Consider the following 27,180-nt stretch of genomic DNA (forward strand, 5'->3'; position numbering starts at 1 on the left):
GTTCCTCCTGCTTCAGCCTCCCCAGTGCTGGCATGCTGGGCACAAGCCACCATGCCCAGCTTACAAGCATTTTTTCCCCTAAGAGGAAATGCTGTAGCAAGTAACAGTAGTAACTGGACCTCGGGCTTTGTGGGCTCGCTCTTGGGAAATACAAGTTCAGACCCATTCCAACTTCTGTAAACTAATTTAAACTCTTCGTCATCTGCTTGGGCCCTGGACAGGGCGATTTTCCCAGCAACGCATTGTCGCTGCACCCTGTTCCAGGCTACTTCCTCCGGCCTCGTCAGCTGTGGGGTGACTCCTGCCACAGGAAGGGTCACATTGGTCCCAGTGGCGTCTACAGGGTGTCTTCAGCTAGCTTGGAGGGGCGGGGCTAGTCAGGGATGGATGCTCATGCAAGCCTCCCAACCCTACCAGCTCGTGTTCATGCCAGGTGCAGTGGCACACACCTGTGGTCCGGAATTTGGGAGGCAGAGACAGGAAGACAGTGAGTCTGAAGCCAGCCTGGGCTACCCAGTGAGACAAAAACACTGTCTAAATAAATAAATAAATAGGTCACCAAGGGCAACAACAAATCACGCAGTCGTAAAAACCCTAAAATACTTACTCTTTCAACAGAACCAACTCCAGCCCTTTCTAGAAACCAAACTAAAATATTTTCAGTTCAAAAACAAACACAGTGTTTGCCACCTGAATGGGGGAAAAAGCCATAGAAACTCGATGATAACATCTCCTCACCTATGACAGCATAGCTAGTATTAGAATCTGATAAGACAAAAAAAGTTCCCATGATTTCACGGTGAAAAGCTTGGGAACACTGCTCTGGGTTTTCTCCACTCAACAGAGGTCAATGCCACCCAGGTACAGGAAGCGGGGGGAGCTGGGAGCCATCCTTTTCCTCCCTCTACCCCCTCCTCGAGGGCTGGGTGGAGATGGTTCTCAACGGTGGCACCTGGTGGGGGGCATGGGTTTCACCAGAAGCAGGACTGGCTTGTAACCCAGGTTCAAATCCAAGTTCTCAACAGCAAAGTCTCCGCCAACGGTAGCAGCCTGCACTTCTAGCCACCTTGTTTACCACGGATTTTTTTGCCGCCTTTGGTTTTCACAACTTTGAACGGCAGACATTATGACCAATTCACAGAAGAAGAAAGTCAACTCTGCGAATAAAAGGGTGAGGAGCCACCATCTTCAGCAAGGCAGTCTGTCTCCACCTGGTGACGTGGATCAGACATGACATTCAAAAGAGAAATGGGTCGGGAGGCACAAGGCCAACACCCTGGTGGTGTCTTTTTGGCCTTCAGAGACTTCCTGCTTTCAAGTTTGGGGTGCGGAGGAGAATGTTCTAAAAAAACACCCAGTGATGCCAAGTTCCCCGAGGCATCTTCATAGAATATTAGTGTCTGCGGCACTAGCCCTCCAGTCTGCACCCTGCATTTACCTGCCAGGCCTGTGGTGCCCAATCAGGCCCCACACTGACCCTCGACAACTTCTCCCAGCCTCATACTGACTCCTCCAGAACCACCCCGCCCGCCACTGTGTGACCCGGAAAGACCACCGAACTTCCCGCCCACCTGCCTCATTTAGCTTCCCGGTCAGAGTTGTAGAAGATTCTAGAACAAAACCTTGGAGTGCCTTAATGAGGTGCTTTATGTCATTTAAACTCCGAGAAACGACAGACGTTCTCAAAGGGTTGGGTTTCACCCTGACAGCCATCAGGAAGTGTGTAGAATTTGTAGGCCCACGGGCATTTTCGGGCAGCCTCGCCCCGATTACACTCAAATGGATCCTTGTGATCCCCTTCTGAGGTGGGAGCCTTGAATTCCTCAAGTGTCAGAACCCAGAAGTGGGGCAAACACTTTCTGACCCTCATCTAATTTGAGCAGAAACTGGAGACCACAGGCGGATCTCTGTGAGTTCGAGACCAGCCTGGTCTACAAGAGCTAGTTCCAGGACAGGCTCCAAAACCACAGAGAAACCCTGTCTCGAAAAACCAAAAATAATAATAATAATAATAATAATAATAATAATAATAATGCTGGGGCTGGAGAGATGGCTCAGAAACTCTGGCTTTCACCAGAGGACCTGGATGCATTTCCCAGCACCCACAGCAAGCAACTTAGACCTGCCTGTAACTCCAGTTCCTGGGGGCCTGGCGCCCTCTGCTGGCCTCTGCAGGTACCTGCGCTCATAGATCATGCCCCCGCCCCCACCCCACCCCCAGACTCATAATTAAAAATGTTTTCTTTAAAACAAGAAATATAAAGTTGAAGCCTTGCTCCAAAAGGAGGGCAACCCCACATCTCCTTTATGGGTCTTTTTTTTTTTTTTAAAGAAATAAAAGGCCTGGTTAGATTCTACACTTCAAACCTTCCCATGCCTTCCCTTCTGGATAGCCGAACCATTTGAAAGTCACGCCGGTGAAGCCTGGCAGGGCCTTAACCGTGTCTCCAATCCAGCCCCTCCTTGGCACCAAGAAGGAATGGTAGTGCGCTGTCTGGCAAAGGCCCTCTCAGTGAGCACCCAGGCGCTCTGGGCAATCTGAAGGGTGACTCAGGGAGGCAGCTCTAGCTCCCGTTTACGCTGGTCTGCAGTTTCACAGTCTTTCTCACTGCACTTTGCCCGGGGCCTCCAGGGAGTCTCTGAGGCAACTGGAACACGGAAAGGTGACGTGCTTGAGGTCACATTCAGGCTGCACAGCTGAGTCAGGATGAGGTCTCTGTGGCCCAGGCTGCGGCAGGCGATACAGCACTTTTTTGACAGTAGCTTCAGGGTCTTTCTCCTGACTGAAAGCTAAAGGCCTGGCTATCCTGTGACTTTGCTGAGGGCTCAGAGACTGTGAGCCTTTGCCCCTAAGTCAGTTTGCTCCTGAATATTCCACACTCCCAGCCCAACTCCCAACAAGAAGCTGCTGCAATTGGCGACCTTTAAATGGTCCCTTTGTGTGAGAGTGATACGAATTGGCCCCAGTGTCAGGCATCATAGACGCTCATGTAAGACACTGTCACAACCTTTAAAGAGACACGCAGGCACATGCGTCCTATCGATGGCAGATTCTGGCTCTGCCTTCTTTGCTGTTCCACCTTAGGCGACCTGGCCCTGGTTTGGCTCTCTCCCTTAAGGCTGAGGCCATAGCTTGCTTACTGGTAGCAGCCTCGGGCGCCAACCTCAGCACACACATACCAAAACCAATACAGAAGAACACTGTCTTCACCCGAGTCTGCTCAGGCTCCCTGGGGCTTCATATACGTATCTTACCACGAGACTCCTCAACAAAGATAAAGTCTCATGTGGTACCATGAAGATCCCTGTATTTCAGGCCCAGTGCAGACTCTCTCTTTCTCTCTCTGTCTCTCTCTGTCTCTCTGTCTCTCTCTCTCTCTCTGTCTCTTTGTCTCTGTCTCTGTCTCTCTCTCTCTGTCCCTCTCTCTCTCTCTGTCTCTTTCTCTTTAGGGGGTGATGGCCATGCCATGATGCGAGTGTGGAGGTCAGAGGTCAGTTCTCTCCTCCCACACAGGTCCCAGAAATCCATCTCAGGCCCTCAGCTTTGGCAGGAGCACCTCCTATCCTCTATGCCCTCAAACTGTCCCCTCGTTTCTTTTTTGGCCCATCCAATTTCCCAACGATTTGAACAACCCAGTTAGATGGACTAAGTTTTGGCAGTCTTCTCGGGACAGGACAGAGCCATTTCCTAGCAGACCTAACAGCCTTGGGAAGAAAACTGCCTCGTATTTGGTAACCAAGTTCTAGCTGCCCTCCCTCCCTTGTCTACGTGCATCCGTGGAGACAGATGGCCTAAAGACACGGGCTCAGGTCCGTCTTTGTGCATTCACAGGATGTGGTTGCTGTCTTAATCAGAACACGGACTTTGGAGAAAGGACCAGCTGCCCACTGCATGAGCAGAGGGAATCACTGTGCGTTTAACACCCAGGGGCTCTCACCGTGGAGGGGAACATGCAGGTTCCTCTCTTGGAAAGAGAGACACTGTTGAACACTGGAGACTGATGGATGACGTTGTAGAACCCGGGGCCCGGGATGTCATCCTGAAAAGGACAGAATGCAGTGTCATTGGGCACGGCAGCTTCAACACGCTTTCGGCCAGCTTTCCATCCATTAACGCTAAGCCTTGCTCTAATCCTCCAGGGCAGGCACCATCCTTTGCAGGGGTGACAGCCTTGCTCCACCATTCCTCTGGTTTACCCAATCTCTAGCTCAGTGACCAGTGGGAGGGGCAGGAATCCTAATCCAGGCCAGCTCTCCCAAAGCCCTTGCTCTTCCCCCCAAGTCTCCATCCTGAGTTCTAAAGGAACCGCGTTTTGTTTTTCGTGTCATTAGGGAAATGTGCTGGTGTGCAAGTCAGCCTGTGCGCGGACGGGGGCGGACGGGGCCAGCCAAGCCTGAGGTAAAGAAGGGAGGGTGACCAATTTTATGGCAACCACACCCACCTGACTCAGCTTCCTCCTGAGGCCTCTGAGAAGGGAAATTGGGGAGTGTTTCTGTTTATAAGGCAAAATGAAACAAAAACAACCTTCATTCCAAGTGAGGCCATCTTGAAGTCGAAGACAAAATAAGGTGAGCCCATGGGGCCCAAGGGCAACCTGAGACCAAGGTGTCAGGGAGCAGCCAGCAGATGCCATGTTCAGAGCAAGTTCTGATACTGCTGCTGCCTGAGCCTCCGAATCTTCCAACTCACGTCTGGTGTTAGTTACTAAGGGGACACCAGTGTTGACAAAAGCAAGTGGCATGAGATGAGATGCTTCATGGTTGGGGCAGCTTCCTGGGTCCTGCCCGGTGCTGGGAGCTTTACAAAGCTAATCTCATTTCACCATCACCCGATGAGGAAGGGATTACTGTCTCCATTTCACAAATGGACACATGCAGATGAATTAGTCCAAATGCTGAGCTCACAGTGTGTGGTGGTCATGTCACCAAAGTCACGTAAGGAAACAGAAGCTGGGCATGTGAGGCCATGGCCAGTAAGCAGTAAACCCCAGATTTGAGCCCATGGACCCAGATTCCAGAGTTTGCTAGCGCCACTCAGTCATAGATACATCCTAACTCTACTGTGTCTGCTGCCTTATCTAGGCAGAGAGCTTGAGGCACTGCTAGTGCCTTCTAGAACTTTCCTATCTGGAGAGCGGGGGACAGAGTGATTGAAGTTTATTATAAAGAATAGAGGCATGGATACTGCTAACAGGATCTTGGGGCTGAATTTTAGTGTGTGTGTGTGTGAGTGTGTATGTGTGTTGTACACAGGTGTGCACAAGCATGTGCACATGTGTGTGAGGCAGGCAGAGGAAGAACAAACAGAGGACACAGGCTTCTGGCCAAGAGTCCGAAGCATGGACACTGAAGACGCAGGAGGGAAGGACCACAGAGAGAGGAGTCAGGGTCCCCAGGTGCTGTTGGCCCACTGTGTCCGGCAGCACACTGAGACTTCACAATGGTGGCTCACTGAGTCTTCACTGGAAAACAGAGAAGATGGGGTCAAAGAGAGACAACCTAACGCTGCCCAACCAGCAAAGATTGGAGTCGGAATTGAACCTGGACAGTCCAGTGAGAGTCTCCTGACCACGGACACCAACTGCTTCTCGGATGAGACTGTAGGGGATAAGAGAAAAGTCCTGCCCCAGGGTTGTGGATTGGGAAGTCTGTCCTCTGGGCTGCTCAGCTTCATGATTTTCAGTAACTTTAACCTCACCGGGCCTCAAGGTGCTGGGATCCCAGTGTCGCTAGGGAAAGCAGCAGCAGGAACAACGGTGGGACTAATGATGATGACGCCGTGTATGGGTGTCTTCATGTGCAGACGTATGTGCCTGCTGCCCATGGAGGCCAGAAAAGGGCATTGGGTCTCCTAGAACTGGATTACAGACAGTTGAGCTGCTGTGTGTGTGCTGGGAACTGAACCCCGGTCCTCGGAAGAACAGCCAGTGTTCTAACTACTAAGCCGGCTCTCCAGCCTCTGCTATGCGCCTCTTACAGGTATGAACAGTGGGCAGGGAAGACATACCTCTAGCTCCTAGTCCATCTGCACACGCCCACTGCTCTGACTCAACCTACCCAGTTAAATTAGAATCACCAACAGCAAATAGCTGTTTTTGTTTAAGTACAGCCCATGAAGTATTTGGGACATACTTATGCTAAAATAATTACCTATCTGCAATTCTAGTTTATCCAAGCATCTGTGTTTTTCTTTGCTAAATCTGACAACTCTACTGGACATCCACCGCCTGGGTCAGACTGCAAAATGGCTAGAGTCCAAGGCAAACGGGAACAGGGCTGTCTCTGTTTAGCCTGTGGGGATGAAAGTTACTCGTGATGGAAGGTCCAAAGAGAATCTTTTGGGCTGAAGGATGCTGGAGCTGGCCTGTGAAGGGAGCCATTAAAATCCTGACAGTGGCCATTGAAATTGGTCACTCTAGGAGTATTTTACACTGGAGAAATCTCCTGAGGCTACAGTGGAGGGAAAAACTGGATTATGTAACAGCCAGAGGACCTCCACCGGGGCAGAGAGCCTATATGAGGCTGCTGGATGTGGGGCAGGGCTCTCAGGGTGGGCAGGATAAAACCAGGTGTAGACTCAGCTACCCCCTTGGTCTCTTAGATGAGACACTTCCAAATGATCAGAATAGAAGTAGTTGCCTACCACGGCCACCTGAGAGCCAGGACCACCTCGTGGGCATGGGACTGAGCAAGCAATGCTTGGCAGATGTGGTCCCCTCCCTTCCCCCGACACACAGCTTGGGGGACACTTGGCTGAAAAGCACTTCGAGAGCTCGTTGGACTGGCAGCCTCTGCAGGTGCAGGAGTGGGAGGTGGGTGGTCCCTATCCATGTGACCTTGGGAGGGTCATGAAGGAGTGGGCATTCAGCTCCTGGGCCAGGGACTCTCCCCAGGCTTGTAGGGGAGGGCATCCTACTGCAGAGACTAGAGTCAGGCATGGCACCCTACACTGCGGTTTCCACAAAATTTCCATAAATTCTGTCAAGTTCATCCATAAACATAACCTCACATGATTTCATCACAATTTCTCTGGCTGTTTTGGAGGATAGATCTCATGTCAGACCCTGTACAGAACGCCCCGAGTTAGTTAGCTAGCTAGCTAACTAGTTTGTTTTGGAGGTGGTTTTCTCTATGCCAGGCTAGACTTCAACTCACTATCCAGTCAAGGACGATCTTGAACCGCTGATTTTCCTGCCTTGGCCTCCCAAGTGCTGCAGTTGCAGGAATGGGCCAGCACAGTCCATTTCCTTGTGCATTTTATGAGCCACCATCTGGGTCCTAGGAATCGAATCCAGGTCTTCTACTAGGGCAACAAGTACCCTGACCCCCACCCTACTCCCCACTCAAAGCCACTGAGCCGTCTCTCCAGCCCCTGTTTATGCACCTTAAATGGTGCCCACTTAGAAGACACAGTGTCCCTGTCCTCCCACGTGGGTTCATTCCCATGGAAGGCAGCAGGTTTGGGAACATGCAGTCGCCACTCCCAGGAAAAGCTAATCTGGTGTAGTGTGTAGCGTTCTAATTTTTTAAGAGGAGGAAACAGATGCAGAGGCAACATATGGGGCCCTTACAGCTCCATGGCTTGGGAAATGGGGTGAGATGGAGCAGAAGACGGGAGACAGGGTAGAAAATATCGCACAGGCTGAGGGACAGGGGCTCTGTCACCTAGCGGCAGGTCTCCTCAGGAATGTAAAGTTAGCCACACACTTGTAAACAATCATGAAGTTTATTCCTAGCAAACCAAATTGCCAGTTTAGCCACAAGTCTGTGCAGGCCTCTCGCACCACCAGTGTTGAGATTCCTTTACTCAAAAAAAAAAAAAAAAAAAAAAGTGTGCGTGCAAGGGCACACGTGTGTGCCACCTCATGAGAGCAGAGTCCAGAGGACAACCGAGGGAGTCAGTTCTGTCCTCCTGCATGGATCCCAGAGTGTGAACTCAGACCTGTAAGTTTGCCGGGGGATACCCTGACCCCCGCCAACCCCCCTCCCCGCCTTCTCGCTGGCACCCCGGCGGAAGGATTCCTACAAGGAAGGTAAACTGGCAGCAAAAGTGAGCGCTTGCCTCTGAGGACACCAGGGAAAAGCTGGGCTAAGTGGGTCACAGCTCCCAGGTGAGCAGATGACGGGGTGTGGGCTCAGCACAGGGCGTGTGTGCCTCCTGTCTTGAGAAGGGCGGTGAGGCAGGGGAGGTTTCAAATCTCTTGTTAACGTGCATTGTCTCACTAAATTACTGGGTGATGCCGCGCAAGCGCATTACTTCTCCACGCTCGTTTCCCCGGGAGAAATGAGGATGACGGGCAGAGGGCACGGAAGGAGTGGAGTCTCTGTGCTTAGGACGTGGGGAATTATATAACTCCTCAGGAATTACACAATCCCAACTTTTATGATGTAGATGAGGAAACCGAAGCCCAAAAAGGACAAGTGGCTGATCTCAAGGCTCCCAGCTAGGGATCGAGAACACAAGGGGCTGGGTCCATAGAGACACCATGCTTTTGCAAAGAAAAAAAAAGCTTTCAAAGGTTCAGACGAAAGTTTTCTCATCAAATGGATGCAACCACCCTGGGAAATGTGAAACCAAACTTTTTAGTGGTTTCTGCCTGTATGTCTGCCATCCGCCGTTCAGGCTGCTGGCCACGCCAGCTCCCTGGGCAGGAGACGTGACAGGATTTCACAGGGCACCTTGAGCTCTGGGATCAGAGCCTTCAGAGCTTGCCATGTGGGACGGAGCCCTGACAAGAAGCATTTATTCGCGTCCCTGGAGATCCTTCGGTTTTACCAAGGCCGGTCAGAAGCAGGCTGACTTTCATCAACCGAATTTACAGCCTCGAAGGCCACAAAGGCGGGCGTGGCCCGGTGTGGAAAGAGTGAAGGCTTTGGCGTGAGCTGCGCCTGGGTTGAGGTCTAATTCTTTCAACACTGATTCAGCAAATATTTACTTAGAGTCTCTTAAGTGGCAAACCCTGGGTTGTGTGACCGAGGGTGGGTCACTTAACCTCCCTAAGCCTCGGTTTCCTCTTATGTTCAGTGAAGACACCAAACCCTTCCTTTTAGCATTGTCTTGAGGAGCAGTGATATGACCTAAAAATGCTTTAACACATATTAGGGTTTGGTCAGTGACAGCTACTGGTCTTTGTAGTGAGAACTGAGCTGCGGACATCCTGGACATGGACAACTAACACACTCTCATTAAAGGTGATCAATGGGAACCCACACAGCAGTGGGGAAGAGGCTGACAGCTAAAATACAGAGAAACTAGAAAAGAAAGAAAGAAGGAAAGAAAGAAAGAAAGAAAGGATGGATGCCTGATCAAGTATTTATCATCCTGAGGAAAGCTACCAGTGGCTCTAAAATGTGTTTGCTCTATTATTTATTGCGGGTTTCATAGATCCTGAGGTAATGGAGGTTAAAGGAACTTAATCCACTCTCTAGTTCCGCATACCAACCAGCTCACAAAGAAAGAGCTGGGCTTGGGGTGAGGGCCCAGCAAAGCGGGGAGGAGGGTGCTTGATGGCATACCTTACCTGTGTTCAGAACCGGGGTCCTCCCACCCCTTCTCTGCCATCTAGGCAAAGTGGAAGGATGAGAGCCCAGCCGCCTGCAGAAGGCAGCAGAAGGTAACTGGAGTGGCCACTGCTGAAAAGGGTCCTACTAAAAGACAGGGAGACTCTCCCCCAATGCCTGGGAGTTGCTACAGCCCCCTGCTGGTGAGAAAGGAGAAGGTCAAGTCCCAGGAACAGGTTAAATAAAGGCTGGCCAGGAAGCACCAGAACTTCCCAGACGTGGAGATCTAGAGAAGAGGGGAAGGATAGAGAGGGCCAAGCACAGCATTGTTTTTAAATTGCATTTATTTATCTACTTGTGTGTGCGCACATACCATGGCGTACACGTGGAGATCGGAGGACAGCTTTTAAAAGAACTGGCTACTCTCCACCATGGAGGTTCCAGGACTCAAGGCTTGGTGGCAGGCATTTTTACCTGCCAAGCCACCTTACCAGCCCCCATAGTAATAATAAGACATTGTTTAAGGAATTTTATTTTATTTTTGTTGTTGCTTAAGGAAATTTTTAATGGGGAGCTCATCACAAACACAACAATAAATGTATCAGAAACTTGTTTACCCATGTGTTATCTGGGGGACGATGCAATTCCCTCTGATAGATCAGAGTAGGCTGGTTTTTATCCTCTACTACATATACACAAGATTTGGAAGATCTTGTGTTTTTATTCCTTTCAAATTAAAGATAATTTTGGCTACAGGGTATGAGTGCATAGTCCTTCAATTCAAACACACAGTGGCCAAGGAAGGAGGACCTTGAATTCAAAGCCAGCCTGGCTTTGTATATATGTATAGCAAGATCCCTGGTTATCTTTTCCAAACATACAGCATATGCAAAGTACTGGGGTGGATCCCCCAACACAGCAAATAAGTAGATCAATCGATCAATTTCAGGTGGGTTCTTACCATACTGACACATCCTTGGAGGATGGCGCAGGTCCTTCGGTGATACTGCCCCCTGCTGTTCATAGAGGAAACACAACAGCTAAAATTCAAAGAATTTTGAAGGCAATGTCATTTACCTTTTTGTTGTAGAATCTCCTGGCTTGGCTGTTAAATCCCTTTCTTTCTGATTCTAGGATTATTGATGTTCTGTATTTATAAGGAATGGAAGATTGAGTTGGGTACGCAGCAGTAAAACCTAAACGACAACAACAAAAAGACAGTCATCAGCGCACGCCGCCAGTGTTTGCTCAGTGCAACCGCTAGGAAAACGCTCTAAGGATTCATCCTAGGCTGGGGATGTAGCTCAGCGAGCAGAGTATTTCCCTAGCATGCACAAAAGCCCTGGGTTCCATCGTCAGCACCACACAGGACCAGGTGTTAGAATTAGAAACCCAAGGTCACCCCTTGACTATATATTGAGTTCAAGGCCAGCCTGGAATATATGAGACACTGCCTCAAAAAATAGGTAAACAACCAAACAAATAGTTATCCTAGTGAGCTAACAAAAGAGAACTCGCTATAGGCCATTTCACTAGGGGCTATGAGGTTCAGGGTCCACCCACCTCTGTGACTCAGAAGGATACAACTTTTCCTTTCTCTCTCTCTCTCTCTCTCTCTCTCTCTCTTTCTCTCTCTCTCTCTCTCTCTCTCTCTCTCTCTCTCTGTTTCTGTCTCTCGGATTCTGACCAGAACAAATGTATACTTATATCGGTAGTCTATTAGACTTCCTTACTCTTTCTCTACAACACACACACACACACACACACACACACACACACGCCTTGCGGCTGCCTGATAACATGTGGCTCAATTCCATGGCATTTTCTACGTCTCTGCTCTCCTCCTCCTGGCAGCTGCTGAGAATCACAGCTTATCTGCTCGGGGGTCTTTCTTTTCTCCAGTAAGATTGTCCTCTTTGAATTAAAAACAAAAGTTCAATACAGGGTCAGAGAATGGCTCAGTGGGCAAGGGCTCTTGTTGCCAAGCCTGACTGCCTGCGTTCAGTCCTCAAGAACCACATGGGGGAGGGAGAGCACCAATGCCTAAAAGTTGTTCTGTCCCCTCCACATGTGCTCCCTGGCATGCACAAACAAAATAAATAAATATACTTTTTAAAAATTAAAATAGAGACTGAAGAGATGGCTCTGGGGTTGGGAGCGTAGACTTCTCTTCCAGAGGACCCAGGTTCAATTCCCAGCACCATATGCTCACAACCATCTGTAACTAAAGTTCCAGGTGATCCAACGCCCTCTTCTGGCCTCTTCAAAGACTACATGCACATGGTATGCAGACCCAAACACATAAAATAAATGTTTTAAAATTAAAATATTCAATACAAAAGAGTGAACAAAGAAAGAACAAGCAGCTAGGACAGAAAGCAAATCACAAACCAGCGGACTCACCCATTTATCACCACATTAAACAATAAGTGGGCTAGACATTCCAGTTCAAAGACGGGAACTGTCAGACTGGACAAGAAAGAAAGACCCAGCTACATGCTGCCTACAAGAAACATAGTTCAGCTATAAACCCAGAAAAAGAAGTAAAAAGAATGAGGGCTTGCAGTAAGAATTCAGTTGTCAGAAATAAAGCAAGCAAGACCTGCTATACATTAACAACCAAAGAACAGGACTCTGGCTGAACATATGGAAATAGCATGTATCTTTTTGTTACTGAAGGGACAGCCACCTTCCCATTTACCCTTCCTTACAGTTTCTCCCCACCTACACTCTAGGGTCAGCAGGGTCAAAGGCAATCTGTCTGATACACTCCCAAAGGATGGCCTTGTGGATAACACCCAGGGTTTACTAATCCGCCCAATGTGCTCTTCCATACTAGAGGAGGCGTGCTGAGATTTAAATTCACTAGACCTGCCGGGCGATGGTGGCGCACGCCTTTAATCCCAGCACTCGGGAAGCAGAGGCAGGCAGATCTCTGTGAGTTCGAGACCAGCCTGGTCTACAGAGCTAGTTCCAGGACAGGCTCCAAAGCCACAGAGAAACCCTGTCTCGAAAAATCAAAAAATCAAAAAATAAATAAATAAATAAATACATAAATTCACTAGACCTTTCTGGAGTTTGTAGTTGTGCTTGTTAGGTTTGCCAGAGTCTTCACTTTTCAGGGCAACGTTGTCCACTTTGAAGCTCTGGGACATGTTCCGTCTGTTTGAGGGGAACCTCAGGCTTGCATTCTCCTATACACCTGAAATAAAATACAGCACGTTCAGGGGCCGTCTCACACCGTGCCGGCTCTATGCTAATGGTGGCTTAGGTTAAGAGATCTTGCGGCGCAGAAGCTGACATCCACCAACTGCTCTGTCGCCCCAGGTTCCAAGCACACTGTACTGACGGATTAGGAAGCCACACAAATTCACCCTCGCTGCTGCATACAGCCATGAAGACTTTCCATATTATTTTCATTATTAACCTAGCTTGGCCGAGATATATTTACATGCGATAAAGTTCTTCAGTGGTAAAGGTAAGCGTCTAAGCTCTGATAGTGTGCGCAGCTGTGCTGCAGACTGCCACAATTAAGACATCAAGGTTATCTGTAACCCGAAGAGTTCCCGTGTGCTTCTGAAGTCATTTCCATCTGGAGCTGGCATCTGCCAGCTTCCTGTCACAATAGCTGCCTTTCTGCAGTGCCACACAAATGCTGCCATCAGCAGATCAATTGCTACCAACACGGTCTTCCTGGGGCTGGTGAGGCAGCTCAATGGGCAGAACCTTTGCAAGGCAGCCCAACAACCCACACACTGAGCAAGTCAAACAGCCTGGAACTCCAGCTTCAGGGAATCAGACTCCCTTCTCTGACCTCCACAGGCACCTGCACTTTACATGTGTGAACACACACACACACACACACACACACACACACACACAACTAAAAGAGTTACTCATTTTAAGAAGTTCTTCCTAGATCTTGATTGGCATTGCATCAAAAATTCAGTGAGAATATCTTAGCTTCCTTGGGTACTATGATCCCCTAATATGGTGGTGAAGCTCCCAATTTACTTTGATATATTTACGTCTCTAAGCAGTATTTTGTGCTTGTAAGTGAACAGCTATTGCGTATTTTTGTGAACCTCTGTCATAGTTTTCTTTCCTTCCTTCCTTCTTCCTTTTGTTTTGCTTCATTGTTGGTTATTTATTTTTTTTTGAGACAGGATCTCTGTACAGTCCTGGCTGTTCTGTTAACTTGCTTTGTAAACTAGACCAGCCTTGAAATCAGAGTTCTGCCTACTGCCCATATGTCTATGCCATGAAAATGAAATTTTGCAAAAGCCTTGCACAAGACCCTGTCTCAAAAAACAAAACAAAACAAAACAAAACAAAAAAACAGCTGGGTAGTGGTAGTGCCATGGTGCATGCCTTTAATCCCAGCACTCTAGAGGCACAGGTAGGTGGATTTCTGTGAGTTCAAGGCCAACCTGGTCTACAAAGCTAGTTCCAGGGTCGCTAGATATCCTGTCTCAAAAAAATCAACCAACCAACCAACAAAAAGAAACAAGAACAAAATCACCTTTTGTTTCTTGGTGCTGGGGATTGAGGCCAGAGTCCTGCATGATGCCACTAAGCTGCATCCCCAAATCCCCAAAGTCCATTGCTGGTGATTTTTATATATTGATCTTGTGTCCTCCAACTTAGCCTTATTTTTCAGTTATAAAGTTTCTCTGCAGACTGGAAGTTTTAATACATACAGCCATCTCTACGTAAAGAAAGGGTTTTGTTTTCTCCCTTTCCATCTGTCTGGTTGTTACCTTTTCCCCTTATAACATTGCAATGTGTAGGGCATCCAAGGCCACCCTGAATGGGACTGATGATAACAGACATTTACCTTAATACCAGCGTGAGTAGGTATTCACACAGTCTTTCTACATTAATTAGGATGGTAGGTAGACATTTTTTTTGTTTGTTTGTTTTTATCACTTGTTTGGTTGATATTTGAGACAGGGTCTGCATGTATTAATAGTCCACGCTGGTCTAGAACTTGTGGTTCTCCTGCCTCAGCATCTTGAGTGCTGGGAATGAAGATGTGTACCAACACATTTGGCTCTGGGAAGTTTTTGTTATTTGGTTGGTTTTTCGAGACAGGGCTTTTCTGTGTAGCACTGGCTGTCCTGGAACTCCCTTTGTAGACCAGGCTGGCCTTGAACTCAGAGATCCGCCTGCCTCTGCCTCCTGAGTGCTGGGATCAGAGGTGTGTATCACCAGGCAGGGTTAGGATTTCTCCCATTTGTGCTCCTAGGTTGTGATGTAGACTTCCTCACCTAAGTGCATGACTGCTAGATGCGGTTTTCTTCTATTTTTTTTTTAATGGCTTTGACTTTTGCATCACAAAATGAATTTGAAAGTGTTTCTTTTTTTAAGATTCATTTATTATGTATAGTGTTTTGCCTACATGTATGCTGCAGGCCAGAAGAGGGCACCAGATCTCATTACAGATGTTTGTAAGCTACCATGTAGTTGCTGGGAATTGAACTCAGGACCTCTGGAAGAGCAGGCAGTGCTCTTAACCTCTGAGCCATCTCTCCAGCCCCTCTTCTTGTTTTTTGAACATTACATTTATTGTGTGTCCATGCGAGCACATGTGGAGGGAGTCTGTTCTCTCCTCTCCCCCAGGCCCCCCCCCCCCTACGGTTCCCTGGGGTTGAACTCAGGTCATCCTCAGGCTTGGCAGCAGGTACCTTCACCTGCCACACTGCCCATCCTATTCCTCCTTTTCTCTCCTGGTGTTGGCATTATTTCTTCCTCAACTGTTTGCTTGGATTGATATTATTTCTTCTTTCCATTCACAAAAGGCGTCAAGGCCTGTTGTTTCCTTGAGGGTGGGTTTCAAGGGCAAAGTCCGCAGCTCTACGTGCTCTCTGTTTCTTGTTTTGTTTGTGGTTTGTTGGTTGGTTTGGGTTTTTTTGAGACAAGGTTTCTCTATGTAGTCAGTTCTGTAGCCCAGGCTGGTCTTGAACTCAGAGATCCATCTGCCTCTGCCTTCTGAGTGCTGGGACAAAGGCATGCGCCATCACCGCCTGGCTAGTCTGTTTCTTCTTGAGGGAGCTTTGGGAATAAGCACATTTAAAAGAAATTCTCCCATTTCCTCTTCAGGAGGTTCATTACCATAAAGTTGTTGGTAATGGTCTTTGATAGTCCTTGTTGGTTGAGACAGGGTCACACTCTGTCCCTTTACTATGTAAACTAGCCCGCCAGTGCCCAAGTGCTGGGTTTAGAAGTGTGTACTCCCATACCTGGCTGAATTGTCCTTTTAGTATCTATGGAAATGTCCCTCCTTTATTGCTCAGATTGATAGTCATATGTGATAAACAAACATTATAGTCATGTAGTTAAGTTTTCTAGATATACAGAAATAGATTTCAGATGGATAGGTATTCTTCAAACCCTTCAAAGACTTACAGAATATGGCATTTTAAATGTTTTAAGAACTTAAGACTTTTCTTGACAGTCTGCTTCTGGCAGCACCAATTACTTCAGAGAGGTTGATAGGCATTGAAGAAACTTGTTACAGAATTTGCCTTCAATGAGACAAGGCTAGCCATTTGGGCAAGAACTGGACTGTTTGATGGTATGCTGTACAAACTGAACATGCAGGACCCACAGAGAAATGACTGCTGAACTTGCCTAAAGAAGGTGAGACAGTCCTTCAGGGTTTCTACTTCATGAAAGAGTCTGCCAGACATTCTGCAGGAATCAGAAGAAAGTGACTGACAAACTGCCAATATCGGTAAAACAACCTTTCAAATTTCCTACTTCATGATAAGGTCTGCCAGATCCTATGGTCCTGTAGGCTGAAGATGGATGCCCCAACATTACAGAAGAACTTTGGGAGACTGTCCTGGCATCAAGATGTCTCTGACAATTCTAGAGTTTTGGAAATTGCTTACAATGCACTTCCTGTTTACTTAGGTAACATTATATCTTTCTGGAGTCTGATGGAGTGAAGACAGTTTCCCTTAGTTATGGTAAAAGATAGATATGATACTTTCCAGAAACAAATAGACTAAATATTGTGGGTTTTTTTTCTTTTTCTTTTGTTTTTCAAGACAAAGTTTCTCTGTAGCTTTGGAGCCTATCCTGGAACTAGATCTGCCTGCCTCTGCCTCCAGAGTGCTAGGATTAAAGGCATGCGCCACCACCGCCTGGCTTTAGACTAAATATTATAAGTGTATTCTTGCTTGATAACTATTTTATTATATAGTTTTACTATGTTTAAGTTAAAAACCTTCCTTTTTAATTAGACAGAAAGGGGGAGATGATGTGGGATGCCCTTCTGTATATATGCTGCTTTTATTGGTTGATGAATAAAGCTATTTGGGTGATGAATAAAGCTGTTTGGGTGATGAATAAAGCTGTTTGGGACAATGGCACAAAGTAAAGCCAGGTGAGAAATACAAACATTTATATATATATATATATATATATATATATATAGAGAGAGAGAGAGAGAGAGAGAGAGAGAAAGAGAGAGTAGGCAGAGTGAAGGAGACGTCACATAACTGCCTAAGGAGGTAGATGCCATGTAGCTGCCCAAGAAGCAAGAGGTAACAAACCACATGTCTCGTGGTAAAATATAAATAATAGAAATGGGTTAATTTAAGATGTAAGAGTTAGTTAATAAGAAATATGAGCTACACCTTACTAGACCTGGATGGAGGTGGGTGGTCCCTGGACTTCCCACAGGGCAGGGAACCCTGATTGCTCTTTGGGCTGACGAGGGAGGGGGACTTGATGGATGGGGGGAATGGGAGGCGGTGGCAGGGAAGAGACAGAAATCTTTAATAAATAAATAAATTAAAAAATAAAAAAAAGAAATATGAGCTATTGGCCAAACAGTGTCATAATTAATATAGTTTCTGTGTGATTATTTGGGTCTGGATTCTGTCAGGATTCAGTTACTAAGAGCACCTGCTGTGCATATTCACTACGTTCCTTTTAAAAGGGCGCTGACCACCACCTCCCACCTCTCTTCTCTCTTTACTTCTCTGCCTGTCTGTCTCCCCCACACACACCACCTCTCTCCTCTTCTGCTTCTCCTCTTCCCCTTCTCTTCCCCCTTTTTATGTTCCCTTTCCCTTAATAAAAAAACCTTCACATGAGTTCTGTCGCATGGCGTCTTTCTCTCTCATGCCGCTTTTTAAATTACAACAGCCTTGACATGAATGTTTGGGATTCGCTTCATTTCCTGAATCCAACAGATTCTGAAAACATTTTGCATTCATTCTTCAAATAGTTCCTTCTGCTCTCCTTTTCCAAGGTGACAGTTATAGGTGCATTAAACCACTTTGGTGTTTCCCTATGGTGGTTGAGAGTGTGTTTGTCTTTGAAGTTCAGCCTTGTTTAATCTCTGTACTCTGTTCAGACAACCTGAATTGCTCTGCCTTCAGACTCTCTGATCTAGTCGTATCTGTGACTCTTACCAACTGTTTTCATTCTAATTGTATCTTTTTCACTTCTAGATGCTACCTTACGGCCTGTGTGTGCTCATGTGTAGGCATGAATGAATGTGAAGATCCACATCGAACGTTTTCCTCAATTGCTTACTTTATCTTTTGAGACAAAGTCTCATGCTGAACCGGGAGCTGACTGATTTGCCTTGTTGGCCTGGGATCCTGTGGGAGCTGTATAGGAGGAATCTACCTCCTGGTGGACACAGGTCTCCTCCCTTGAGGGTTAATCAGCTGGGACAGGTCTGGGGGCTGTCTGGGGGACACCCATGGGAAGGGAGGTTTACCTTAAGGAAGTGGAGCCCCCCCCCCCCCCCCCCCCCCCCGCAGCCCGTGCAGTCCTAACCAGCTGCTGTGGCGTTCTGCTGGCTCTGTCCGCCCAGGTATAACGATTTCTTCTGTTCCTTTCAGATGCTGGCCAGAGCTCAAGTATGCTTTTAAACTCCCTAATGCTTTGAGCTTCCTTAATCATTTTCTAAAGATCCTTTCCCTGCCATGTTTTTGACCTCCATTCCAGCTTCTCTTCTTCATCCTGCTCCTCCCTTCCAGGCAACTGTGAGGCTTAGCTCACCGCCGTCCTCCTTTCAACCTCTAATACACTGTTCTGAGTTCAGTTTGAGTCAGCTCTTTGTCCTCGCGCTTCTGTTTGTGTTCATTCTTAAATCCTTTTATTAATGAAACCGAGACCCCGAAGAAAGGACTCCGACTTCTCCAGTGTCATATGAGGCCCTGCTGGGACTCCCCAAGATTCTGGGTAACGTCTCTCTACAGCCTTTTAATTCCTAATCGGCGGAGAAAACTAACCTGCTCCTGACCCCCTGGGCAGCATCTTTTCCTTTCTTTCTGTTTTCAGAAAGACCTCCCTGTCCAGCCTCCTTCAGCTCCTGCCAGATTCTGCCAGTTTGTGACGGCTGCCCTGAGGACCTTTTCTGCTGCTTCTGTCAGGGCTGGCACTGGTGTCACATTCTCCTTGATCTTTGTACTGGCTTCCGATAGTTTGAAAGTTTCATTCTTACACATTTACATATTTTCCTGGCTCATTTTTAAAATTTTATTTATATTTTATGTATGAGTGGTCTGCACGTACACCTGCATACCAGCAGAGGGCATCAGATCCTATTATAGATGGTGATGAGCCATCCAAGTGGTTTCTGGGAATTGAATTCAGGGCCTCTGGAAGAGCAGCCAGTGCTCTTAACTGCTGAGCCATCTCTCCAGTCCCCTGACTCATTTTCAGTAATTTTCAGAGTCATTGGACCCCTCCAAGCTTTGAAATTTTGAAAGGTTCAGAACAGCTTTCTTTCTGGAAGAAGTTTATCTTCACTAGTAAGACATGATACTTTTTTTTTTTCTTTTAACAGGGTCTCTTGTAGCTCGGGCTGGCAACCTCACTCTGCAGCTAAAATTGACCCTGAACTTCTGATTCTCCTGCCACTCCCTCCTGATTGATGGGCTACAGGCATGCACCACCATCCATGCCCCCTGTATGTGGTGCTGGGACTCAAATTCAGGGCTTCACAGCTTCAAGGGTTTCCGTCTCTAGTCACTGTCCTGCTGCTCAGGGCCTATGGCAGCTCTGTACATGACATCAGGAGCACAGCGTAGTGGAAGGGGTCTTTTCCCTGCACAGCATCCAGGAAGCAAAGAGAAACAGGGAAGGGCCAGATCCCAGCATCTCCTTCAAGATCACACACCCAGTGACACAACTTCCTCCCACTAGACCCCACCTTCTAAAGGTTCCACAAGCCCCCAATACCATCAACACACACACACACACCGTACCACCAAAGACCAGGGACCAAGCTCTCAACATACAGGCTTCGGGGGCCATCCAAGATGCGAACTATCATGAATGTGCCTCAACTCAGAAAGCCACAGTCTGTTTCCACCCCCTCCTGCCCGTGGTGCAGTCTGGAAAGGACTCCCCCACTGAGCGAAGAGAACAGCCCTCAGGGACTGCATTGTTGTGCCACCTGCTGCCTGAGAGCCAAAGAATTTTCTAATCTACACCGCTGGGGCTGTTTTGTTCTTTTTGTTTTTAGTTGTCAATAGCACGAGCACAGTTTCATCGCCAAAGCCGTTCATTTTTCATGAGCAGACTCGGGATTCATTTCCCTTTTCCCCCTAAAGAGCTCACACCATCTCTAAACACTAACGGAGGGAGCATTGAGCAAGCAAAGGTGTGTGCAGGCCTTTCTTCCTCTGTGGGCTCCTTGCTGAAGGCATCTTCACAGCTACAATTGGTAGCCTTTTTGAATAACCTAGGATTTTAACGTTTAATAAGAGCATGAGAAACAACCGCTTTAAAACGTTAAGGTATTTCAAAACAATGATCAATACTGACCACAGAACAATGTCTTTGAGAGTCTCTGAAAGCCGTTGGTATTCGCTGGCCACACTGCAGTGTGACCTTGCTGTTTTAGGAAAAACTGGTTGCGGCCCTACCTTTAATGAAGTCGCAGTTTGAGAAAGCTGGGAATGTGGCTCCTTTGGTAAGAGCATTGCCTAAGAAGCACAAAGCCCCAGGTTAATCAGCAGTAGTACGTATTGTAATCCAAGCACTCAAGAAGTAGAGACAAGAGGATCGGAAGTTCAAGGCTAGCCTAGTCTACACTAAGTTCTAGGCCAGCTTGGGCTGTCAAGACCCTATCTCAAAAACCAAAATGGCAGTGCTGGAGAGATGGCCCAGGGGTTAAGGGGCACTGCTGGTTTTGTTGTTGTTGTTGTTGTTGTTGTTGTTGTTTCCCCCCCAGAGGACCTGGGCTCAGCTCTAAGCAATCATATGGAGAGCTCACAACCATATATAACTCCAGTCCTAGGAGATCAGATGCCCCTTCTGGCACCACTCGCACGTCCATTGTGCACAGACGTATACGCAGACAAAAGATCCATAGACATTAGATAAATAAAAATGAGTTTAAAAACTGACAACAAACGGAATTGTGGAAGCCTAGTGTTGTGGTTTAGTCATTTACTGCCAGCACTCAGGAGGCAGAGGTGGCTGGAACTCTCCGAATCTGAGGCCAGCCCTCCATAGTGCGTTCCAGTGGGACACAGTTGGACCTGTCTTTAAAAAAGAAAAATTTGCAAGATATTTTTTAAAAAAAATTATGTGTCTCGTGCAAATTATCGAATTTTGTAAATTTTAAGAAATTATAAAAATGTCAAACAAATACATTATCCTGTCACCAAAAGGTAACATTGTCAATCTTGTTTTCCAGTTTTCCATGGAATGCCGGGGCAGTTCGTAGAGAACAGGTAGAGCCTAACCCGGAACAGGATGCGGTCCAGGTGAGCATCCGGCACTTCCTGGGTGGTCCTGGCGGAGAATCTACACTGATCTCCAATTAAAACATTCTTCCCGTAGGAAGTGGGAGGCACAAGAGACCCAGGAGACTTTCTGAAGCCTGGGGAAGATGACCCATTAGGTATTTTACTTGGTGAGTTGGGGGAGGGAGGGTAGATGAAACTGTAGCAGCTGGTTAGTGGCCCCAAGATTCCGGTCTCACCCTGGATAAACGAGGCCCAGAATAAGGGAGACTTGTGAGGAAGACCCAATGTACCAGAGGGGCTCTGTTAGAGCTGGGCTCTTGGTGGTTCGCCAGTGTGCGACCCAGCACCAGTGCCCCTCAAAGACGGAAGTAGGGAGAGTCAGAAGTCCACCCCACTCACAGGGTCCGAGGGGAAGGCGAACCATAGTTTACAGCACTTTCCAGATGGGGCATACACTGACCCCACCCCCACCCCAAGTGGCACCTTCTGGCCCTGGAGGCACCACCCAGTTTGGGCACAGAGATTCCGCACACACCCGGAGTCCGGAGGTCTCAGTGGGTGTCCCATGGAGTGCGCAGAGTCCTCCTCACGACCTCAAGGACCGGTCCCTCAACAAGAGCTGGCTCACACCTAGTCAAGGGGTTGCCGCCCAGTCGCTATGGCAACCACTGGCCTAACATTCCAGATGCCGGTGGCAGGCGACCGGCTAACTCTAACCAATGATGTCCTCTGTTTCTCTAACGTGAAAAGCTGTTGGCCAATCATGAGAGCCGTTTCAAAATCAGCAGAGAAGCTACCAGAATTTTAGGGTTTAGGTTGATTACGCCAGGATCCTTGGCAGGGAACTATTAGGGACTTCGTTTCTGAGTCTGGGGGTTTTGTTGCTGTTTTGGCGACTTCTTGAAATTCTTAGAACCAAAGGCCTAAGAAAATCCTACCCAAGGCATAAACCTGAATGTTTGTATACATCCACGCCCTGAGCGCACGAGAAAAGGTTGATCATACAACCCCGCAAGGGCAAGCGCGCAGTTTTCCAAGAGCCCCGTACCCGTTTCACCGCAGTCACAGTGCCCCTTCGCAGCCCGCCTTGAACCCACCAGTGGCTCCTTTAAATTTGTGGGATACGCCTTTTATTATAAACTGTCTCCGGCGTTCTCTGCTCACAGCTCCTGCCACCCACGCCTCAAGAAAAAAATCTCGCACCAGCCCAGCTGGTCCTTAAGCCTCTCCCATAATACAATCTGGTGGCTTCCTCCTCTCTTAAGTGCTCCCTCCCGTCTCCGCTGGCCCCTCACCTGAGCCCCCTGCCGTCGCCGAGGTCGCCCCAATGTCATTCCCTCGTAAAACCTGCCTGATCTCAACAGCTCCCTCCAGAGGTTGCTGTGAGGCTCTGAACCGAATGGCGTGTGCAGGAAAATGTGCGCGCTAGAAGCTCCACGCGTAGGTTCGTGGTCAAAGCTGAACACCCGGGAAACAGCAGCAGGGGACTAGGATGATTGACAGCCCTCCGGAACTGCTGAGCTGCAGGCGTGCTGGGAGATAGAGGACGCCACAGCCAACAGGTGGGACGCAGGCGAAGGGAAGAAGACGGGTACGCATGGTCCCCGAGACACGTCACGGCTCTGCTGGGTGCCGCTGCTGAGGGCCTCACTACCTGGTGGGAGCAGCAGGGGCACCTCCCAGGATTGTGGTTGTTAGCGCAGGTTACAGGGGACGGCTGCACAAGTCCAGCCCACCTGTCGGGCAGGTGGAGGTGAGCTGCCTACCCAGGGAACCAAAGCAGCCCCGACTTCTTCCTTTGGCCGCTAGAGGGGACTCCTCCAGGTGAGTGTCAGGTCTGGCCCCTACGCTGCAAGCGAGCTTGGCAGCGCAGCCAATTATCTCAGGATATCCCGCCCATCGCCTCCTGACAGCCACTCGCTTGCGCAGAAGCTCCGCCAGCCTAGGACTGGCAGACAGGGTGACAAATCAAGTCTCGACCTTTGAAAGCAAAACACTGACTGCAGCCCCCTGGCAACTCGGAGCTGGGAAGGGATCCAGGAGGCTGTACCCCGGGGTGGCACGGAGTGTCCCGGTTGCCTCTCCGGAACCTGGGATAGGTGGATCAAGAAGCAACGCTGTGGGTGAGTCCTGTCAAGACTGAGAGAAGGGGGACTTGAATTCAGGCTTGCTGTTTTAGGAAAAGCAACGCATTTTTTAGCTATCTAACCTGTCCCTAGTATAAATACGGTCTCCCTTGCTGTGGCCAGCCTTGTCTGTTTGGGTCCTTTTGCCTCCGATTTTTTTTTCTTCCATATTTGCAAGGAGGGTGGGCACGGGTTTGCCTTAATGAAGGTGATTCTGGGCGTTACCAGATGAGGAAGTGGAAGGCATTGCCAGCTCCAGCATCCTGGAAATAGCCGGCGGAGCTCGCAGATGTCTAGACGGAGCCCTGTGCTTGGTACTGGAACAGAGGTGTGTCTCCGGTGTGCTGGAATGTCCAGCTCAATGGGAAAGCACCCGAGAATGCCACCCTTCGGTGCTCACAAGCTCCGGGAAGGGAAAGCTTGGCATGAAACCGATAGTCTCTAGTCAAACTAAATCGTCAGGTGGTGCCAAGACCTCCACAACACACACACACCCTTGTCTTCAGTTACAGCTGACTTCTAAGTTATCTATTTTTTCATGGCCGTGAGGCTGGTTTTCTCTCTGGAAAACTTGCTCGGTGGGATTAATGGAGTACTTGGTTTAGATGAGGCGGGGGGGGGGGGGGGGGGGGGGGGGGGGGGGGGGGGGGGGGCGGGCGGGAGTGGAAGCAGGCACTTGGTGAATTCTCTTTCTTGGGTCAGTGACCATGCGCTGTGACTGTGACTGTCAACACCGAGTTGGCTGTGTGCCACTTGGGCATATGTCGGTCCTGGAAAAGTGCGTTGAAACCAACACTAAACCGTCACCAGGCCAAAGTGTGAGCCTTAGAAGGGAGTGCAACCTGCAGAGTCCACAGAGCCTCTGAGTGACTGTGTGCTAGCCCAGAGAGGGCTTCCCTCTGCTCTGTCTTCCTGCTTTTAGAGCCCTGTGGGCTCCCCGGGTAGAGAGGGAAGCTGGAGCTGCTCTTTAAAAGCCAATGAGAGAGAGAGAGAGAGAGAGAGAGAGAGAGGAGAGAGCTGGCCTGGAGAAGGTTAGAAGGCCTGAATTCCTGCTGTCCTTTCTAGCTGGTCCCCAAGGCTTGTGTGCTTTCTCTGACATCCTGTGGGTGGGGCTGGGTATATCTGTTTGTGGTTATACATCCTGAATAAGGCTTCTATTTTCTTTCTTTCTTTCTTTCTTTCTTTCTTTCTGCCACAGTATACCAGGGGCTCTACATTTAGTCAGGAGTGGGTGTATATGCCAGTCACCTTGCCAGGCTCTGAGCTAGGTCTCCAGAGGAAGCAGGGGGCCCCTTCAGCCCCAGACTGGATGCAGCTCTAGGTCTCTCCCAGGTAGAAGGAGCCCTAGCCCACCCTCGTTAACGATGCCAAGACAGAGATGCAGATGGTTAACCCAGCATTGCTTTCACACACATGCAATCTAATGCAGAGCAATTACGCCCTCCCAGCCATTGGGCAATCCTATATTCTTTGGGTCTTACAGGAAAGAAACGTAGGTCAGTGAGTTACCCGATGAGGGTGTCTTAGGCAGGAACTCTGTTCCAGCAGGAAAACAGCAGCCGTGAGTTAACTTAGGCCCTTTGACAAGGTGCAGCAGGTCTTCGTGGCTGCCCTGTCCTAAGCCTGCATTTGGCATCTCCTAGGTGGGCATGAGGTTCGTCCTGTGACATCAGTGCATGTCATTGACATTCATAGGCATGGGACAGAAGGAAGCCGAAACTGAGGGATACACAGTGTTTTGAGGCCTGGACCTTGGCAGAGACTGTTTAGCACATGCTGAGCCCTTAACTCTTTCTTGGGTGCACGCTTGGGTGATGGGAGCATGCGTATATATGAATAAGACACAGGATTAAATTGGAGAATGGGCCTAACATGGCTTAGTGGCGCAGGGCACCTGCTCCTAACCTTGATGAGCTGAGTTCAGTCCCCACGACTAACGTGTAGGATGGAAGAACTGACTCCGCAAAGTTGCCTTGTGACTTCCAAATGTGTGCTATGTCACGCATGCGTGTGTGCGTGCACATACACACAATAAAGATGTTAGAAAATCAGAACTAAATAAAGTAATACTGGTGGCGTTTGGCATGTGGCAGCCATCTACCGTGTTCACCTTCACATGCCGTGTTCTGTCAAATTCTTACTGCAGCCGGTGGGGTGGAAACATGATCCATATTTAACAGCTACGGAAACTGACTCACAAGCTGAGTGACCGGGTCGCGGTACACAGGGAGCGCACAGGGCAGATTCAAGATTCTGAATTCAAGAGCAATTCAGAATGTCTGAAGGGGCCGGCGAGACGGCCCAGCAGCTGAAAGCGCTTGTCCAGCAAGCCTGACAGCCAGAGTTCGATCCTTGGAACCCAGTGTGGGAGGAGCCATCGGCACACGATAACGCTCGTACTTACATATCACGACAATAGTAAATTAAATGTTATGACATAAAATACAATAAGCAGATTGTACGATGGAATCTAAATTTGTATGGTTTTTGTTGGTGCTTTGGGCGGGGCTATTTTGCTTTGTATGTTTGAATTTTTTTCCTAAGCGTAAGATCTTACAGAACCTTTTGCTATGGTGGTAGGGTTTTGACCATGAGCTGCTGGCACGAGTTTTCTCTTCTGTGTTTGGGAAAAGTTTGAGAAACACTGAAAACATCCGCTCAGTGACATTAACAGGGTGATTGTCATCCCTGCTCCTACTTGAAGCCATATGACAGTCCACACTTTACAGATAAGACGCTGAGTCACCCAGAGCCAAACTGACATGGGCATCTGGTCCCACCTCCTAGAAGAGCGCCCCCCCCCCCATGCCAGGATTTACTTCACATTCTTTCCTTCCTAAATTGAAAACCCCATGATTTGGTGGTTGGGTTGGGTGGGGTTTTTAGTGTTGTTACTGCTGGATTGGTTTACTCTAAGACAAGATCTCCTTATATCGCCCAGGCTATCCTGTGGTCCTGCCTAGCCTCAGCCTCCCCTGAGTGCTGGATTGCGAGCATGTGCCCCACACCCGAGGATGGTTCCTATTTGATGCTCATGGGCTCTATCTGTTGATTCTGGAGACCCGGAGAAGTGGATGTGGTCAGACTTTTGTCCTCAAGCTTATAAAGGAAAGGAAGGTTTAAATTAGGATTGATAGGAAGGAGGAAAGGAAATGGGATGTCTGAGGGCCAGGAATGAAGCTTTCAAAGGACAGTCTCTTTATTCGGGGGTCAGAGGCCCGACAATCAGGCCTTCGTGGTCTGCTTTTGCATGTCCAGACGTGCTTTGCATGAAGCACTTTCTCAAGCGATGAAGCTGGGTGCTATGTCTTGTGTACATGAGTTTTTCATGTCCTTCTCCACCACACAGAGCTTGGCCAGAGTCAGAAGACACGCCTTCGCCCTTCTGCTTGGGGGAGAGACCATGAGCTGCCTCAGGGGAGCCTGAGGGGAAGGCTGTAAATCAACCCAGAGAGCCCAGAGAAGAACGCATTTTGCTGAGGAAGAGACCTAGGAGGCTGCCGGAAGGAGGGGAACACCGGGAGAGATGGCTCCCAGTTTGCACCCTGCCTAGTGGAAGCCCCAGCTCCCAGCCGGGCCAGGTGGGATGTTCCACTAGACAGCCATGGATGGGGCCCACAGCGCAGGCCTGCAGCTGCAGCCATTCCTGACTACCAGCAGCTCCGTGAGCCTGAGCAGCAGCGAGGGCTCCTTCTCCTACAAGGCAAGCACTTCACTGTCCTTTGGGAATGTTGTGGGTTTCTAAATGGCCTCACAGGTGTCCCCTGTGTCTGTATGCTGATCACTAGCTGAGACAGGCAGGTGCTCCACCATAGAGCGCAACG

General features: G+C 48.7%; 2 protein-coding genes across 7 annotated transcripts in view; one reads left to right on the top strand and one right to left on the bottom strand.

The window, feature by feature from the left end:
• Stpg1 (sperm tail PG-rich repeat containing 1) overlaps positions 1–12,656 on the bottom strand; it is a 30,537-nt gene extending 17,881 nt beyond the window's left edge. Inside the window, exons 1-3 of the mRNA XM_041653168.1 lie at positions 12,569–12,656; positions 10,579–10,697; positions 3,939–4,040 (exon numbers count right to left, since the gene is read on the bottom strand). Of these exons, the coding sequence (XP_041509102.1) occupies positions 3,939–4,040; positions 10,579–10,697; positions 12,569–12,656 (309 nt within the window). The remainder of the gene's footprint in view (positions 1–3,938; positions 4,041–10,578; positions 10,698–12,568) is intronic.
• A 9,831-nt stretch (positions 12,657–22,487) lies between these two features.
• Positions 22,488–27,180, top strand: part of Nipal3 (NIPA like domain containing 3) — a 41,554-nt gene continuing 36,861 nt past the window's right edge. The window contains exons 1-2 of one of the 6 annotated variants that reach the window (XM_041651576.1): positions 22,488–22,792; positions 26,706–27,059. In XM_041651576.1, the coding sequence (XP_041507510.1) occupies positions 26,961–27,059 (99 nt within the window). In that variant the 5' untranslated portion in view covers positions 22,488–22,792; positions 26,706–26,960. The other 5 variants (XM_041651575.1, XM_041651577.1, XM_041651578.1 and 2 more) reach the window with 5 other exon arrangements.

The sequence above is a fragment of the Microtus oregoni genome, unplaced genomic scaffold (genome assembly GCF_018167655.1).
Source record: "Microtus oregoni isolate MIOR12 unplaced genomic scaffold, Mior012 000005F_ref0000423, whole genome shotgun sequence".
Lineage (NCBI taxonomy): Eukaryota > Metazoa > Chordata > Mammalia > Rodentia > Cricetidae > Microtus > Microtus oregoni.